Raw genomic sequence first — 17683 nt, 5'->3', positions numbered from 1 at the left:
CCTATTTTCGAAGACTCTTTTCCAAATTATATACAAAATTCAATTTCCAAATTCAAAAACTATTCAAACCGTCTCCTCGAAATAAGCCCGCATTACGCAATTTTAATACTTAAATTCTGCCTTTTTGTCCCTAAATTGACATACGTCATTCGGTGTAGCCCTATTTGGAAATTTGAAAATATTATTTTACCTTTAGATGACCTTATCAAGTCAACTTTGGAATCCATTCTTAACATTCAGCTCTGCGATCATTCCTGGACCCAAGCATCCCTACCCATCCGTCATGGTGGGCTAGGGATCAGAAAAATTTCTAGTGTATCCCTACCAGCTTTTTTGTCTTCAGTCCACAGCTCCGCAAATCTCATAGGAAAAATCCTACGGGGTCTTCCCTCAAACTATGAGATTGCGGGCTTGGATGAAGCCAAGAAAGCTTGGTCAAGTGCTTGCCCGAGTAAGGATTTCCCAAATCATCCAAATTACCAAAGGAGCTGGGACGACATCATGTGCTAAATTTCAGTTACTTCCCTCCTAAGCCGTAGTACAGGTCGCGAACGGGCCAGACTACTGGCTTCGGCGTCGAGGGAATCTGGTGAGTGGCTCCGGGCGTATCCTTCACCAAACACTGTAACCTTCCTCACGCCGGACACCCTTCGCATCGCGACCTGTCTTCGGCTTGGAGTTCGCATCTGTGCTCCACACAGGTGCCCCTGCGGTAGTGAGGTCGACGAATTAGGACACCACGGGTTGTCCTGTCAAAAAATTTAATGTGAATACTTTTTTTTTGTCGAATTACTTAAAAAAGTTAGATTGGCATGTTCAGCAAAAACACTAAATCGATTATTTCTCTGTAACCACTAATTTTATTTTACTGAACATCATTGGAGATAGTCTTTTAGCTTTTAAGATCCTTTATCATTAATCTTCGTTTGATCCGTACTGAAAGCACCATTTGGTTAAGCACATTTAAAACATTTTATCGCTATTAAGCTTACATAATGATTGTCGCCAACTTACAAATACTAAGGAAAAGTTTTTGTACGAGGATGTGCAAGATAAACTTCTGTAAAAACGGTATGAATATCCCTAGAGTGTACCCCAACCTGTTAAATTTGCACCTGTGTGAGAATGTTTTGTCGTTGTGCGCAGGTCCCGCCTCCCGCCGGCCAGTAGCTTTGCCGCCCGCCGCGAGCCGCCCGTACCGCCCTGCCCTGCGCAATACACGAACGAGAACCAAAACCGTTATTTATCACTACTATTACGACTTTCCGACTTGTGGGGCGCGAAATTTGGATGCAAGTGAATAAATGACGAACAAGTTATTCTAAAAACAAATAGTTTATACGACTTCTGTGTACTTTAAATGTGCAGTGCAATTAAATATTTAACTTAAAAATAACTTGATCCTAAACTAACATTGAAACCCAAACGGAAAAGCTGTAGCCGCTTAACCCTTACGCTACGCTAGCTTTCGTCTTTGTGGTTTGTGGGTACTTCGAGATTTCAAAAGTCGAGATGTGGTGGATCCTGCGTCGTGCAAGGCTGACGGGCGCCGCTCTCTTCAGCCAGTCTTCCAGTACCACCAACAACAATAACAGCAATAAAACAGGTATATTACTCACGTTTTGGCGCATAACGACATATTAAACTGTTATTAGTTTGTAACGTAACCGTTTTCGGCGAGCGTCGGAAAGCAAGAAATCGCGACGCGATACGAATTGAAATGTATGCCAAGCGACGTCTACTGTTATATTTGAATATTCTTGATGATTATGTGACGAAACGGAGCTTCATCGTTATCTGCAAGTCTGACAAAATAAGATGATAATGTTTGATCTCAAGCTGACTATTACTAGAATTACTATAGGCACTCATTCCAAGCGATTGGTAAAGAGGTTGAGTGGTGACTTTCTATTAGGTGCCTAGCTGAGTTTTGTGACTAAAACTAGTTTATAATATAACATTTTACTTATTTAATATAATACAAATCAACTTCATGCAGTCAAACCTTCAACCAGTCCGTAGCTGACCTTGATAACTTCTTAACTACCGCCTCAGTTAATCGGTAGGCCTATATGATTAGGTAGCCAAGACATTTTTATAACGTACGAGCGTGATGACCTACTTAAACAAGCGCGCTGATATGCATTTTCGCTAATAAAGGGCCCACCAGGGCCCACTGATTACCAGTTTGCCGGACGATATCAGCCTGTCAGTATCCGACTTTGCGAATAACTCAGTGGGCCCCTTTATTCTCAAATAACGGACAGCCCGATATCGTCCGTCAAACCGGTAATCAGTGGGCGCCTTTAGTTACCCTTGAATGAACCTCAAAAATTTAACTAGACAAGTGAATGAGGGAAGAAGGAACCAAATTATCAACTAGGCTAACGTAAGTTTACTCTTTAACGATTCGACGATAAACATTTTTTTTACAAGATCTATCTTTTGGAAGTATATAAATTTGAAATCGTGTTGTTTTCTTTTTTGGTTAAACTTATTCGTCTAAGTTAATAGGTATACTGCTAAATACTAATACTAAATACCTACTTATAAGAAACAACGGGCAATATAAACTTTTCTTCTTCTTCTTCTTAGCCGTTTTCAATCTTTGAGATGTAGGCCTCCTTCAATTTTTGCTATTTTGGTCTGTTTTGCGCTCTATGTACCCATTTCGATCCAGTTGTCCTCTTGATATCGTCATACCAACGCATTTTTGGCTTCCCTGCTGGGCGCGACTCTCCCCAAGGTCTCCACTCTACCAGCCTCTTGCACCACGAGCCGTCTTTTCGGGCCACACGCCCAGCCCACTCCCACTTCAGTTTTGCCATTCGCCTAGTTACATCAGTGACTTTACTGCGTTCTCGAAGCCACTTGTTTGTCCCTAAGTGAGATTCCTACCATTCTTCTTTCCATCGCTCTTTGGGTCACTTGTAATCTGTGCAAGATTTCTTTTGTAAAGACCCAGGTTTCCGCTCCGTAAGTAAGTCCTGGTAGGACACAGTGCTGTGAGGTTCATCTCATATAAGGATTTCAGGCTACTTATTATTTGGACTATCGAAACGTTGAAAAGCGATCTCTTCTGGATCAGGGCGGCTACCGGGAAAATCGAAATTCGTCAATTGCGGGCATTTTTCTCTGTCACTCTAATTACGTATTAGTGAGAGTACAAGAGAAAGATCCCCGTAATTTGCGAATTTCGGTTTTCGCGGTAGGCCCCCAGTTGTTACGTCGGGCAGGTTAAACAATCATCTTAAATATATCGCTTGTCCATATAAACGTAGTCCCCATTTTCCTCAATGGATATTGACATTATTTAAAAATTGAATATTGAAATAAAAAGGCGATTTCGTGCGGTCGTGAAGATGGCAATACAGCGAAATTTATAAGCCAAATGTTTCGTTTCATAATGTGCTTGTGTAGCAGATTTTTACTCAAATACAAACGCGAAGCATTTAATAATGGTGGGGAGAAATTTTAATTAAAATTTGGCTTACCTATAAAACTTATAATATTAGGTAAGGAGATTTTAACAATCTTTTGGGAGGGAATTCAGCCATCTTGTAATGCAAGTTTTATTTAAAATAGAGTCTACGACGAGGGAGGGTTTACCTAGGCTTTTGAAAATAGAATAATAATTCTTGTGTAATTGACTCCCTTTGAACTAAGAAAATAACAGATGGTTAGATCTTGAACGTAATTACAAAAATTTCTTAAATATTTTTATTTGTTTTGTTTATTTCTATTTCATCGTTTTTAGGGTTCCGTAGCCAAATGGCAAAAAACGGAACCCTTATAGATTCGTCATGTCCGTCTGTCTGTCCGATTCTGTCACAGCCACTTTTTTCCGAAACTATAAAAGCTATACTGTTCAAACTTGGTAAGTAGATGTATTCTATGAACCGCATTATGATGTTTACACAAAAATAGAAAAAAAAAACAATAAATTTTGGGGGTTCCCCATACTTAGAACTGAAACTCAAAAAATCTTTTTTCATCAAACCCATACGTGTGGGGTATCTATGGATAGGTCTTTAAAAATGATATTGAGGTTTCTAATATCATTTTTTTCTAAACTGAATAGTTTGCGCGAGAGACACTTCCAAAGTGGTAAAAAGTGTCCCCCCCCCCCGTAACTTCTAAAATAACAGAATGAAAAATCAAAAAAAAATATATGATATACATTGCCATGCAAACTTCCACCGAAAATTGGTTCGAACGAGATCTAGTAAGTAGTTTTTTTTAATACGTCATAAAAATTAAAAAAAAATTTTTTTTTCATCAAACCCATACCTGTGGGGTATCTAAGGATAGGTCTTCAAAAATGATATTTAGGTTTCTAATATCATTTTTTTCTAAACTGAATAGTTTGCGCGAGAGACACTTCCAAAGTGAAAAAATGTGTGTCCCCCCCCTGTAACTTCTAAAATAACAGAATGAAAAATCTAAAAAAAATATATGATATACATTACCATGCAAACTTCCAACGAAAATTGGTTTGAACCAGATCTAGTAAGTAGTTTTTTTTAATACGTCATAAATGGTACGGAACCCTTATACACCTACATATGTAGGTAATAAATAATAATAAATATTATGGGACATTTTAATACACTAATTGACAAAGCCCCACTGTAAGAAGAATCGGGATGAATATATTTTTTTCACCTCAGCAGCTCAGCACCCTTGGGTGCTGCTTAAAAACAGTGAGCAAAAAATGGCATTTTTCTCACTGAGTGAGACAAAATGACATTCAAGTGACCTTTATATTCGAATGTCATTTCTACATGCGGGGCCTAATACAAGTTCAAAATATTTGGATTCTATTATCTCTGTCCCTTTCACGTCACTAGCAAAAAAAAGTTCAAACGTAATTCAACGGTATATTGACGGTTTATAATACACCCCCGAAATAAGTCAGACCGCTTGGTCCCAAAACACCCTACAAGCATTCATTCGTAATATGTAATTAATTAGTGAAATTATTTTAAAATAATTAATTAATAAAAAAAACATTATATTTTATTGCACAATCAAAACAATGAACTTACAAAAAACAACAATACAAAGTAAATTATTCTTTTTTTCGCGATCTACTATAGTTGACAAATATGTAGTAGGTAGCATCCACAATTCGGACCGTATCTAAATGTTTTTTTTTTTACAAAAAAAGTCGTCAATTGAACTTTCAATTGATTTTCGTTATTTCCGTATTGAAATTTCTTCCGTTTTGTTTAATTGCGGTAATTAAACTTAATTGTTAGAATACCTTAAGAAAACATAAGTGATGAAGAAGGATTACATTTTTTCATTTTTTTTACCTTACAAATATATTCCCACTGCTGGCGTGAAAAGTTTTGTGTACTACACGAGACCAAAGTTATTTTAGAATATTTCGCTTGCACGGGACTCAAAATAAGCACTCGAACAAATATCAAACTTTGCTCTCTTGTTGTACAAATAACCATTACATAATTTGTCAATTGAGTCAAAAAATAAACATAAGTTGATAGCTCGAATATTAAGGCATCCTATTATCGTCCTTTGTAAAAAAAAAACCTGAAAGGCACTGTTAATGCGGATTATTCGTTTGCATTCGATCGCCAGATACGCGCCATTATCATGAGCCACCCTTCCATCGATGCACATTCGAATACAATCGGCAAATGGGATTTCTAAAAATAAGTCGTTACTAGCTACTGCAGATTCTGACATACTCATAACTCGTAATATTAGTTGCGCATCCATTACAAATATCGATATTTGAACAACATATATCGATATCATACATTATTTTTGTCTGTTATGAAAGTAATTGGTTAAGACTATGGTCAATTGCTCACATAGGGCCTTGCAATGCTGTAGACTACATTTTAATGTTTCTATATCCTTTGTGTAAGTTAATGTAAAAAAAATGTGGGATGTATTTTTACATTGAAAATATAGGTACGCCTACGACATGATAAATGAAACATGAATAATTGAATATCTGCAAACTTTAGATTCTAATTCTAAGTCTAAGAACATTTATTAATCCTTTTGGATTTAATTGACTTTCACGTGACACACTTAGTTCACCTAAATTTTGGTTTTCTCTCTAGTAGGTACATACACTTTCCTTTAACCTAAATATAAGTTCATTTGTTCAGCAGTATTCAAGCGGCTGAGCCTACATTAATAATAGGGACATTGACTGATGGTCATGCATGGTTGATTTTATCACAATAATTTACTTAGGTACGCTTATAGACAATGAACGAACTAGCATAACAAATTGAAAATAAATAAAGCTATAAAATGATTACAAAATTCCAGACCTCAAATATTTCAACTTCTTACCTTAATTGTTTTATCATTACGAAATTCAATTAAAATAAACTAACTAGGGTGCACTGATGGGCTTGGTCACCTTTTCTTTGGTACATAATATCTATTTTTCATTTTAGTATTCGTTCATTTCCCTTCGGCCGCGTATGTAACCGGAGTTTTGTAACCAGTTACATAAAAAAAAATGATCCTCATAGGATACTGGTATCCAAGTAATAGGATTTTTACCTTTACTGATACCTTTATGATTGTTCGTAACTAGTATCCAGTAAGGAATAAATAATACTCTTATGAAACTATGAGTGATCCGGACCCATGCTTTACCTAGGACCTATACCATATTATTTTTTTGGAATTGAAGACATGGTGTGGAATAAGTGACGAATTTTGTGGTGAGACAAGAGTGAAAAGTACCAGGGCAACAGAAAGTATTAGGAGTTAGTCTACGCTTAGTTCATTATATTTGAGTTGAAAAGTTATGCCCGTTTCACACGAGGGCAGAGCAGTGGGGCAGAATAGTAGGCAGCACAAGCTGAGACAGAACAGTACTATACTATTCTGTCTCAGTTTGTGCGTTCAGGTTGTAGCAGTACCGTGCTGCCTACTGTTCTGCCCCACTGCTCTGCCCTCTATGAAACTGGCATTACTTGCAATAAAATATATTCTTCGATATTGCGTCTTCAAGAACCTCAACTTAATGCCGCAGACACGATATCACGTCCGCAAGAACTCTAACGTAATGCCGCGGACGCGATATGTTGAGTGCCATGATATCAAAAGAGGTTGATAATACCATACCTATCTATCTTTCAAGCAGTTACCTACGAGGAATATAAAAAACTTTCTCGTAATCCTTAGGAAGTTTTCCTAGGTTGTAACTCAGTTACGTGAAAGGAAAAAAATATATCACTTGGATACCAGTAATCCTATGAGGATCATTTTCTCTTCTTAGGTAACTGGTTACAAAACTCCGGTTACATACGTGGCCTCCCTTTTGATTAAAAATAAAAAAAGAGCGCAGTTACGAGTAGATTACGTCACGTTTAGGATTATGCCTTTATTACTCAACTATCTTGCAAATTTTAATGAAAAATATGTTCTAATTATTAATTTTACGCTTAAAACAAAAAAAGAAAGTTTATATTAAAAAAAACACATGTAGAGTGAAATAACTATTAATTGCTTATTTATATTTCAGTACAAACTGATTACGCGAAAGTATTGGGATATATCAGACTTAGGTATTTTTTAAATTTTGCTTACATACCCTTTTTAGGGTTTCGTAGTCTAGGAACCCTTATACTCATACTCATTTATTAATTTTATTTTTATTTTATTTATTAAGTACAACCACATCGTATATATTACATATGTTACATCACAATAATCTTAAAGTACTTCACCATGATATTGGGAACGACATAAGAACTATGGGACATTACATTTTATAACATTAAATTTGTAAGACTTATAAAACAATTAATAATATTCTTAAAATATTACGTCTAGTTTCGCTATGTCCGTCTGTCCGTCTGTCCGCGGCTTGGCTCCATGATCAGTAGTGCTGGAAAGCTGCAGGTTGGCATGAATAGGTACATAAATCATGCATGGCGACAGAACGGTGGAATAAAAACTAGAAAAAACAAATTTTAGGGTACCCATGTATATTTTTTATTATTTTCGCTTTCACCCAACGGTGTGGGGTATCGGTGGATAGGTCTTTCAAAACGAGGATGAGGACGAGGAGGAATAAGATCTCTAACAACCATTATTTGATAAAGTGATTTTTTTATATAATAATCGCTCCGAAAGGAAAAAAAAAACGTGACCTCACCCCCTGTAACTTTTGAACCATGGGTCCAAAAAATATTAAAAAAAAACTTAACAAGTACTTTCAATGGAAACTATAGCAAACATGATCGGTCCGGCCGTTTTTGAATAATTGCAAAAATCTTCTCTTCTTCCTAAAAAGACGTACAAAGCGCTGCGAAGGTCGCGCTGCCTTATACTTATAATGTAGGTACATGATACTTTAATTTAGCTTACTCTGACACTCTGACCCGTTTAGCTTACTCTGACAGAATGGTAATAACAGTCCGATATGAACTTGACCGATTTTTCTTACTTTGACTCACAGTAAAGGATTGTGTAACCTTATTAATGCGGTTGGTCTATATGTAATAGGCATCCCGCAAAAATGCCCTAAAATAGCAAAATACTAATTCCTCTGGCTGTCTTTTACTTGTCACGTTGTATTATGCAATCTGTCTGAATATTGTCTTGGGTATATTCATTATTCCTTATCACTATCGTCTAATGCCCGATAAACCATCTGTAAGCCCGGAACTTATAAGCTTATTCCGGTGTAACGTGATTGATGAATGCGCTAAGTGATTACTCTATCACTTGTCGTTAGAATTTACCAATGTGTATGAGTTTAGTGTGGGCTCTTTTTCCCGCAATTAATATTGGTTACGTAATACAACAGAAATGTAAACATCTGGTTCACAATGATGGTTAAGAATTCATTGTTTGGGGTAAATAAAAGGCTATTTTGAAAACATTAATTTGAAAGGTTTATCGAGATGAAGGCAAAGTACATAGAATGTTTTGTGTGTCCGATTTTCACTTTGCGAGCAGCCTACGCCTGGGTATATAAGTTAGAGTATGGTGCACTCAATATTCACATCCAATTGGGATTGTTTTAGTGCTGTTTGCGGGCGTGAAACGAATAAATCGAGTTATTTGTGTGCGTCGTTTTTTTAATTGCCGTGTTTCACTTACGTTTTAATTTGACAAAATACGTCCCTACTTAAACGAATTTAATTTGAATTTGCTCCTATATTGTACTTGGCAGGCAATTTCTTTTATTTTCTCTTTTTTGTACAACCATGTGCGGTTATTTATTTTCAAGCGAGTAAATAGCATCTGTTTCTGAAATGGTTTTCTTTTCTTATTGCTTGTTTTACTTGTTTATACATTATTAGCATTCGCGCAATATCTAAGTAACGGAAGTGTATTTTTATAATTTCATCGTCTTATTTGTTTATTGTCAAATGCATTTAATCTCATATTTAGGAATACTTACTTATATACGTACCTGGTTAGTAATACAAAGGAATTATTAATTTTGAATCAAGAACAGATTGCGTCTTATCTTATTAAATATTCAAATTCGTTACCCGCCCTGCGTCCCGGCACTGATCTCTGTAACTCCCGTAGCCTCAAACTCATCGTCCCCCGACATCGAGCAGGTTTTTAAGTCTTATTCCTTCATCGTTCCAGGCAATCCGGCTGTTGTATGCTCTTCCTCTCTCCATTAGGCAGGCTCGGAACAAATTTACTTTCAAGCACATGTTGCTCTAGTATTTGTTTGACAAGGTTCAATTATCGGCCTCATGATGTTACACAATGGGTGTGTGTATAATATATTTATATATGTATGTATATTTATTTATTCTACATTGTACGAGTATAAAATTTGTGTGTATGTATATTTATTTGTTCTATATATATTATTTACTAGCTGTGCCCGCGGCTCCGCCCGCGTGGAATTAGGTTTCTGTTATTAAGCGGCTATTTCGCCCCTAATTTCTCTCCCTCTCCCATGGAGGTGGAACTTGAAGTAAAGTTGACAGATGGATACGCTAGAGGACTATAGTCCAGATAAAATATTTTACAATTAGGTACCACTTAGACTACACTCCAAAATCAAAAGTTTTTTTCGCGCTTATTCAAATTTTTGAGGTGATTTAAACGACATAGAGTAGTAGGTGTATATCGGACAATACAGTACCATTTTTGTATTTTTGCGTGCTTGACTGTACCTATCCAAATCATGTCCATGGCAAATATCATCCAAATCGGTCCATGAAAAGGTAAGAAATATATAAATCCATACTTCCTAACATACTTTCGGATTTAGGTGTAATGTTAGTTAGAAGTAAGATGAGAGGAAAGGAGAAGAGATATCAAAATCTTGAGGCCGAGCATTTGCATTTTATTTACAGTTATGTTTATGTATGCACACCCAAATATATACATACAATTATATCTACAGTTACATACAAATAAGTAGGTATGTAAAGTATAATTATTTACTTAACATTGACATTTTACAATATTTCTTTGTACACCACATTGTAAGTCTTCCTGGCGGGTATTAGCACGTATAGCTCCGTGCAGCTGGTAACGCGCAAACACGCCACGTAGAGCTGCCCGTGCGAGAAGCAACCCGTGCGCAAGTCCATGCCGGCGGCGCACAATGTCTGCCCCTGCGACTTGTTAAATGGTCATGGAAAAGCAGACGCTCAAGGATAACTTTAGGTGCTTGAAGCGGAACAGGAACTTGCTCAGGATGAGGGGCATGCGCGGGATGAACACGGCTTCTCCGGCGCCGCACCCCATCAGGATCTGCGCCTCGATGAGATTTCGCTGCAGTTGCACTACTTTTAGCCGGGTTCCGTTGCATAACGTGTGCTAGGAATCCTGAAGCACTCGATGAGTTTAGAAACTCCACCGGGTATGTTGTGACGATGCCTTCATCCAAGACAGTGTTAGAGGAATTATATACTGCATGTTCACCTTCGATTTCCGCGCATTAACTGCCGCTGCCTATTCTTTTTTTTTGCGTGAGTATGGCTCTCTCACAAACCCAAGATTTCTCACGCTGCGTCACCTGTGTCAGGTCTCCGTTCCGAATGAGGTTTTTACGGACGGAAGGAACGATTCTGCATAACGTCTCTGGTAGTCGCGGCTACGTTTGAAATCACGATCGTCGCTAGTTTCGAGCGATCTCACAGATTGCGTACGATGTCTTTGGGATCGCAACGGAGGCTCGCGCTGGCATGCCGTTTCAGCCGAAAGCGAAGCGGCCTGCTTGGCTAGAGCGCCACTGAGTCTCTTACCGTGGTCTTCCTCAGACTCCTGAGACCGTGCCCCTTGTAGCCTTAATGCGTTGCGAGACTTTCGCGAAAGATTTCATTTTTTCGGGAAGGCATTTAAACGCGTATAAAATGCGAGTTCTAAATCGTTTGACATTTACTCCGCAAACGTTAGAGAAAACTGTTTTTTTTTCTTAGTACCCACCTTCGTGGCCATCATTAAGTGCTTAAAGAAGGCTATACGTATGAATATGGATGCGATATAATTACGATTAGGTATAATTCATGACGGAGAAAATTAATATTTTTTAAAATAATTATGCAGTTATGCGCGTGTTGATTTTACCACTAATTCGTAAGTATTTAAGTCAACTCATTTTTAGTTTACTTGATTACTAAATGTTTACTCAGTTCCTCAAAAGATGGCACTGTGCAATGTGTGACAATCAATTTACTGTTAAATACAATTAAATTTGTTGATATCCGTACCCCCTCTTCTAAATTTAGAGTTAATTTGGCAAAATCCTTTCTCGGCGGTTTAATTTCAGCGCCATCTGTTAGTTTAGCAGGGTACTCGATAGTCGTAGCATATATTTGAAAAAAGTTTGCACCTCATTCAAACAAAAAAAAAAAACCAAGAAAAGTTTGCACCTTCTTCTTTCCTTTTTTGTAGCGCCATAAGACTCAGGTGCAAACTTAATCGAGTGTAGTGGCTACGCCCCCCCCCCTTGAATTTTTTTAGCCTATAACTTGGCCGGGGATTTTCTCGACAGATTAGTAAAGTTTGCATCAAAATCCGTTTAGCCGTTTTCACGTGATGCGCGGTTAAATAAACAGACAAACAGAAAAACAGACAAACAGACAAAAATTCTAAAAACTGTTGTAACGTGTTCTGTTATCGATTCTAAGTATCCCCAGCCAACTTTTTTTCGAATATCTTCCATGTACAGACTTTCGAGACGACAGTATGGATTGTAATTTTATATAGCACTTTTTTATTGGGATGTGTAAGTAATAGAGTTGAATTGTAATGTTCAAGTATAGTTACAAATTTTCACATATTTTGGTAGATTAAAAATACCGCATAATATGAAACAGCTATTTAGTTACTACCAATAATGTACACAACGACTCTCACAACGTATATGTGGACAGCAATAACAGTTAACAGGGGCCATTAGTAGTGGCGCAGCGTTAAAGAGCCTCTGCACGCGTGGAGTGGCCAGAGAGCTGCTAGGTCGGCTAGAGGAGTTTTTATTTAAAAACTACTAATTACTACGTTCAACTATACTCTTACCTACAGTCTAAGGCCGGTAACAGTTGTCTTCTTAACAAAACCAACGATAAATATGCATTTTTAGGGTTTCGTACTCGACGTACTCACGCTTATAGTTTCGCCATGTCCGTCTGTCCGTCCGTCCGAGGCTTTGCTCCGTGATCGTTAGTGCTAGAAAACTGCAATTTGGTATGGATTGCGACAGAACGGTAAAATAAAAAGTATTAAAAATGTACGGTACTTCTTATACAAAATGTTTTTATTTTTATTATTTTTTTGGTTTGACCCAATAGTGCGGGGTCTCGTTGGATAGGTTTTTCAAAACAAGTAAGGATCTCCAAAATCCATTTTTTGATTTAATATTTTTGGAAATAGTCGGTCCGAAAGAAACAAAAAATACGTGCCTAGAAAATATTAAAAAAATCGTGAAACAAGAGGTTAAGTAAACTATAGCGAACATGATCGGTCCAGTCGTTTTTGAGTTATTGCATAAAATCTTCTCTCCTTGGTAAACAGACGTATAAAGCGCTGCAAAAGTACTTATTCCCTTATGCTTGTAATGTACATGATACTTATTAATAGCCCCCGTTTGGCCTATTTTGACGGAATGGTAACTACGAAACCCTACACTGAGCATGGCCCGACATGCTCTTCGCCGATTTTTCAGAATGGATTCTGCTATATACCTAAGGAATAAATCAATCTATTAGGTTCATTTAACAAAACAAAAGATGTTACTCCTGTGGACAAAATTTCGCAACGAAGTCATGCTTTTTTAACACAGGTTCAATCAGAAAATTAAGCTCAATAGCCCTTAACTTTGGGTATATCCACAGAAGAGAGCTCTCGCGTCGAATGATTTTCCCTATGATATATAGGTAGTTCCTTCAAGTCTCTTTTGATTGGACTTATAAATATATTTTTATTAGTTTCTTTATTACTTAAATGTTACATTTCTAAATAAAATAATGTGCTAAACTTCCAAAGAATGTCTACAAATATTTTACGGTGATTTTACATGATAGCTACTCCATATAAAAATGAACTGTTATAGGGGTCATCATTCGACGCGACAAGTCTATAGTCGTGGCCTATATAGCACTACATACTTTTAAATTATAGACTCGGCTGGGCTATAATCTAAACGTGTCCTAAAGTTCTGCATGCACAGGCATGAAAATTCTCTACAACGGCGGAGTACACAACAAACACAAAATAAATAATAAAAAATTGATCGCAGGACCTTGGCTCCAGATATTAAAAAAAACAGGCAAGAGCATGTAGGGTCATGGTCAGAGTAGGGTTCCGTAGTTACCCGCTTGTCACAATAGGCTGCCTTGAACAGGGGCTTGCAGCACTAAGACGAGAAGACTTTTTGCACAAACTCAAAAAGGCTCAACCGATCATATATGTCCACTATAGTTAAAATTGAAAGTATTTACTTGCATTGCTTTTTTTCATATTTTTTGGACGTATGGTTCAAAAGTTAGTGACGGGGGGCATTTTTTTTCTTTTTATAAAAAATGGTTTATGAAGACCCCTATTCATTTTAGTATACGTCAGGTATACTAAAATGAATAGGGATGTGTTATTCAACTTGGCTTCGTCGGTCGAAATGTTTCCAAGTCTGTTTTCTATAACAAACCCACCCGCTTTTACTTCAATTTTAACGCTCTCTTTAATCCCCGAATCGTGTGTCCATTTCCTCTGTTGGCCTATAGCTTTTATACTGGGAAACTCGCGTTTGCAATTTCCGTTTATACAGTGCAGCTTATGCGGAAGTAATGTCCACTGTATGCTTGTAGCTACAGCAGTTAATGAATTTGTTACATTGACATACATATCTAAGGACGGGCCTTACGGACAATAAGAATGGGGCCAGTACAGCAGTGTCACGCACATGAATTCGAGCCAGTCGTTCAGTCTAACGCCGCAACGCGATTGGTTGATTAGTTCGAACCACGCGCGCGATTGGTGACTACTAGTTCCATATAATAGTAGCAGTAATATATAACTCCCCTTAACTAATACTGAGTATTTTTTTAAATACATATGTACTTTCCACGTAATCGAAATGAAAACTAGAGTCTTTCACTCGGGTGAAAGGCACCATTGTGTTTGAGCGCCAAACTACCTCGACAGGAATGAGGGCCTTTCATCCCTTGGTTACTTTTACTTTTTTATTGGCAATTAAATTAAATCGCCATACAATTAAAATTGAGACGCGAGTAGTAGGTAAGGATAGCGCGGTAGTAACTTATGTAGAAAAATATTTTCACCACACCAGCTGGTAAAGGCACTCATGTTTGTTCAAAAACTGATGAGAAAGTTGCATTTTATTCACACGTGTGGCAAGGTAATCTGATGTAAATTTTGATTTACTTCCTTATGTTATCCGGTAGAATTGACTTTTAAATGATTTTAATAACGTTCATTTGGTCTTGATTTGGTTTGATTTTATTTCATATTTAAAAGTAACTATTTTCCTCGCTTTGGCGTGGTGAAAAATTTTGTGTTTTACTCGGTGGCAAAATTTGTTTAACCCTTGTACCTCTCTTCGATAAAGTGGTGTAAATTAAAACTTTAAAAAAAACTACTGTTTTCTTTTTTTACCCTGTGTTTTAGCACCACAGCTCGTCGGACGGTCAGGAAATAAAATAGACAAAAACATTACAACCGGTAGTCCGTATTTAGTTCGCTATTCCAAATAAAAGTACTGATTTATCGATTAGTGGCATGTAGAATAAACTATGAAAATCAATTAAAACACAAAACGGACCATAAATAGTCAGAAAAACGAAATTCTTACTATACCGAAAGTAATGGATTGGAGAGCCTATTTCTGGGGGTGTAGCACGGTCGCACATTTATCACTTGTCGCCATGCCTGTCACGTTCTAACAAGTATGTAAGTGCAAAAGTGACAGGAATAGTGCCAAGTGATAAAAATGCGACCGTGCTATAGCCGCTGGTTGTGAGCCACATACATCGCTTAAAACCGACCCCGACGTAGGTAGTTTTCCTAAGTTTGATACACCCTGTATCAAAATTTGTATCAAAATTGTGGCCATGTGTATGTACCACCAATGTTATTTCCTTTCGGATACAGGAAAAACAAATGTGCACATTCATTTTGAATATGACGAAAACACATTTTTCAGTCTCAGTTTATGTAATTAGAAACTGAAATAGGTGCCATATGCCAGAGAAAAAGTGAGCTGTCTCTAGCTTACGCGGCTATAGTTTGTTAAAACACTCGCTGCACGCGAAGCAATTAAATAAGAGACAGGACTCCGCCCGCCGCTGGCAGGTGTGACAGAGAGCACACTACGTATTCGCGTGCATTCATTTATCTATGTTGCATATCCGTCCTTGGGTCACAGACTTACACAGTGTGCGCACGTATCTGTGTACAAATAGGCTATGACAGATGGACAGCCTAACACGCACGAGTGATCCCATAAGCGTACCGTTTTTCCCTTTGAGATACCTAAACTTGTATATTTAAAGCTATAATGGTGAAATGTTTAGTGTCATGTTATACCCATTGGATTGGTTGGGGCAGAGTTGGGGTCTTTCTATTTCAGCTGTTGACCCTATACTATTCCTTCATGGTTGTCGAGTCACAGTGCGCGGCGGCTTGGTACGAAACTTCGTGTCCAAATAAGTTTCTACGCGTTCTTTATGTTTTGGTTAACTTATTGCGATTCGTTGTTGTTGTTGTTATGTACGTATTTACACTACTGTCGATAAAAGTTTTCGGAGTAGTAGATACCTGGGTAATACATATAAGTGGGCGATATTTGTATAATTAGGATTAAACCCGTATAGATGCCATACTTTTTGATAAAGCCTCATAACTTCGAAATAATTAATCAATCATAAATAATCACAATTACACTAACTAGCCTGATCTTGTATTTATCTAGACTTATCTCTTTTGTTCTAATAATTACGGTTTTTGCAAAATTTTCGGTTTTCCAGAAATTGTTTTTGAGGATGGAAGCCTCATAGGTATGGATAGGTGCCACATCATTAAATAGGTAAGAAGGATTGATGCTCTTATGGACTAAAGTAATTACAAATTGTATAAATATGTTTAATTATTGAGCTTACGGAGATTATTATACAAGGTGCCCGTGAGCATTGCGAGACATTTTAATTAAGCATTCCTGGTAATATTTAGAAACTAAAATGTCATAAAATTTCGTGGATTAGGCCTAGTTTCAGAGATAATTAAATGTTTTTCTAAATCATTCTTTCGCCTTAAGTCGGTACAAAACACATTTTTGACTGCGGTATTGCCACTTTGAGGTCTAGTCTGGAAATACCTATTGATTGACATCGTAAAATTGAAAAAATGTATTCGAGAGGCTACCCCCAAATAAAAAAAAACTGTTTAGTTAATTTTAGGTTATGTGTTTATCAGTAAAAATTACGTTTTATGTATAGGAGTGTTCAAAAAAGGGGAAAAAAACAAAAAAAATATTTTTTTGTCGAATTTCACAAAAAGTCATATAACATTTTTTGGTTCAGGTTGCCATCAGGAATGCACCGTTAAAATCTCTCGCAATGCTCACGGGCACCTTGTATTATGTAATGAATAACATAGTCATAATTAATGGTTCTGAATTTATTAATTATATTTTCGTTAAAAATCAATAATAAGTTTACAAAGTTGTTGCATAGTTTAATGCTAAAATATTAAAACAAATATTTTTAATTTTTTTTTCATATATAAAAACTAAATATAATACTTCTCACATACATCAGAAAAATATACGAATCTCATCAATCTCATAAAAAAGTTATTACGCAGATATTAAAATATCTTAATTCAAAACGCAAAACTCTCTTGCGCACGGTTGCTTAAATAAAATAATAAATTGCTTAGTCCATTAAATATGTCTTGAGTTAAAAACAACATCATTTTTTAAAGGAGAATAAAAAATATTTAGTTTTATCTTTACACATTTTTAAAGCGAATGGTAGTGATTTGACTTAAGATATTAATTATTCGCCGCAAGAAAAAAACATCTTAGCAAGAGATATAGCACGCTCTTAAAAAACGGTTTTATCTTGAGTAACTCTTCCTCAAACCAAAAATATTACCCAATTCCAAAGAAAAAGTACCAAAATTTTCCTTTGAGACTTTTAAGTTTTTAGGCAAGAGCGATTAATTCTTGGTTTGATGTTTTCAA

At 36.7% G+C, this 17683-nt stretch overlaps 1 protein-coding gene across 1 annotated transcript in view; it reads left to right on the top strand.

The window, feature by feature from the left end:
• Positions 1 to 797: 797 nt before the first annotated feature.
• LOC133516293 (uncharacterized) overlaps positions 798 to 17683 on the top strand; it is a 288273-nt gene continuing 271387 nt past the window's right edge. Inside the window, exon 1 of the mRNA XM_061849145.1 lies at positions 798 to 1606. Within this exon, the coding sequence (XP_061705129.1) occupies positions 1513 to 1606 (94 nt within the window). The 5' untranslated portion in view covers positions 798 to 1512. The remainder of the gene's footprint in view (positions 1607 to 17683) is intronic.

Source organism: Cydia pomonella, chromosome 3 (assembly GCF_033807575.1).
Source record: "Cydia pomonella isolate Wapato2018A chromosome 3, ilCydPomo1, whole genome shotgun sequence".
NCBI lineage: Eukaryota > Metazoa > Arthropoda > Insecta > Lepidoptera > Tortricidae > Cydia > Cydia pomonella.
The sequence above is the reverse complement of the archived record's forward strand: the minus strand, read 5'-3'. Positions and strand labels throughout refer to the sequence as shown.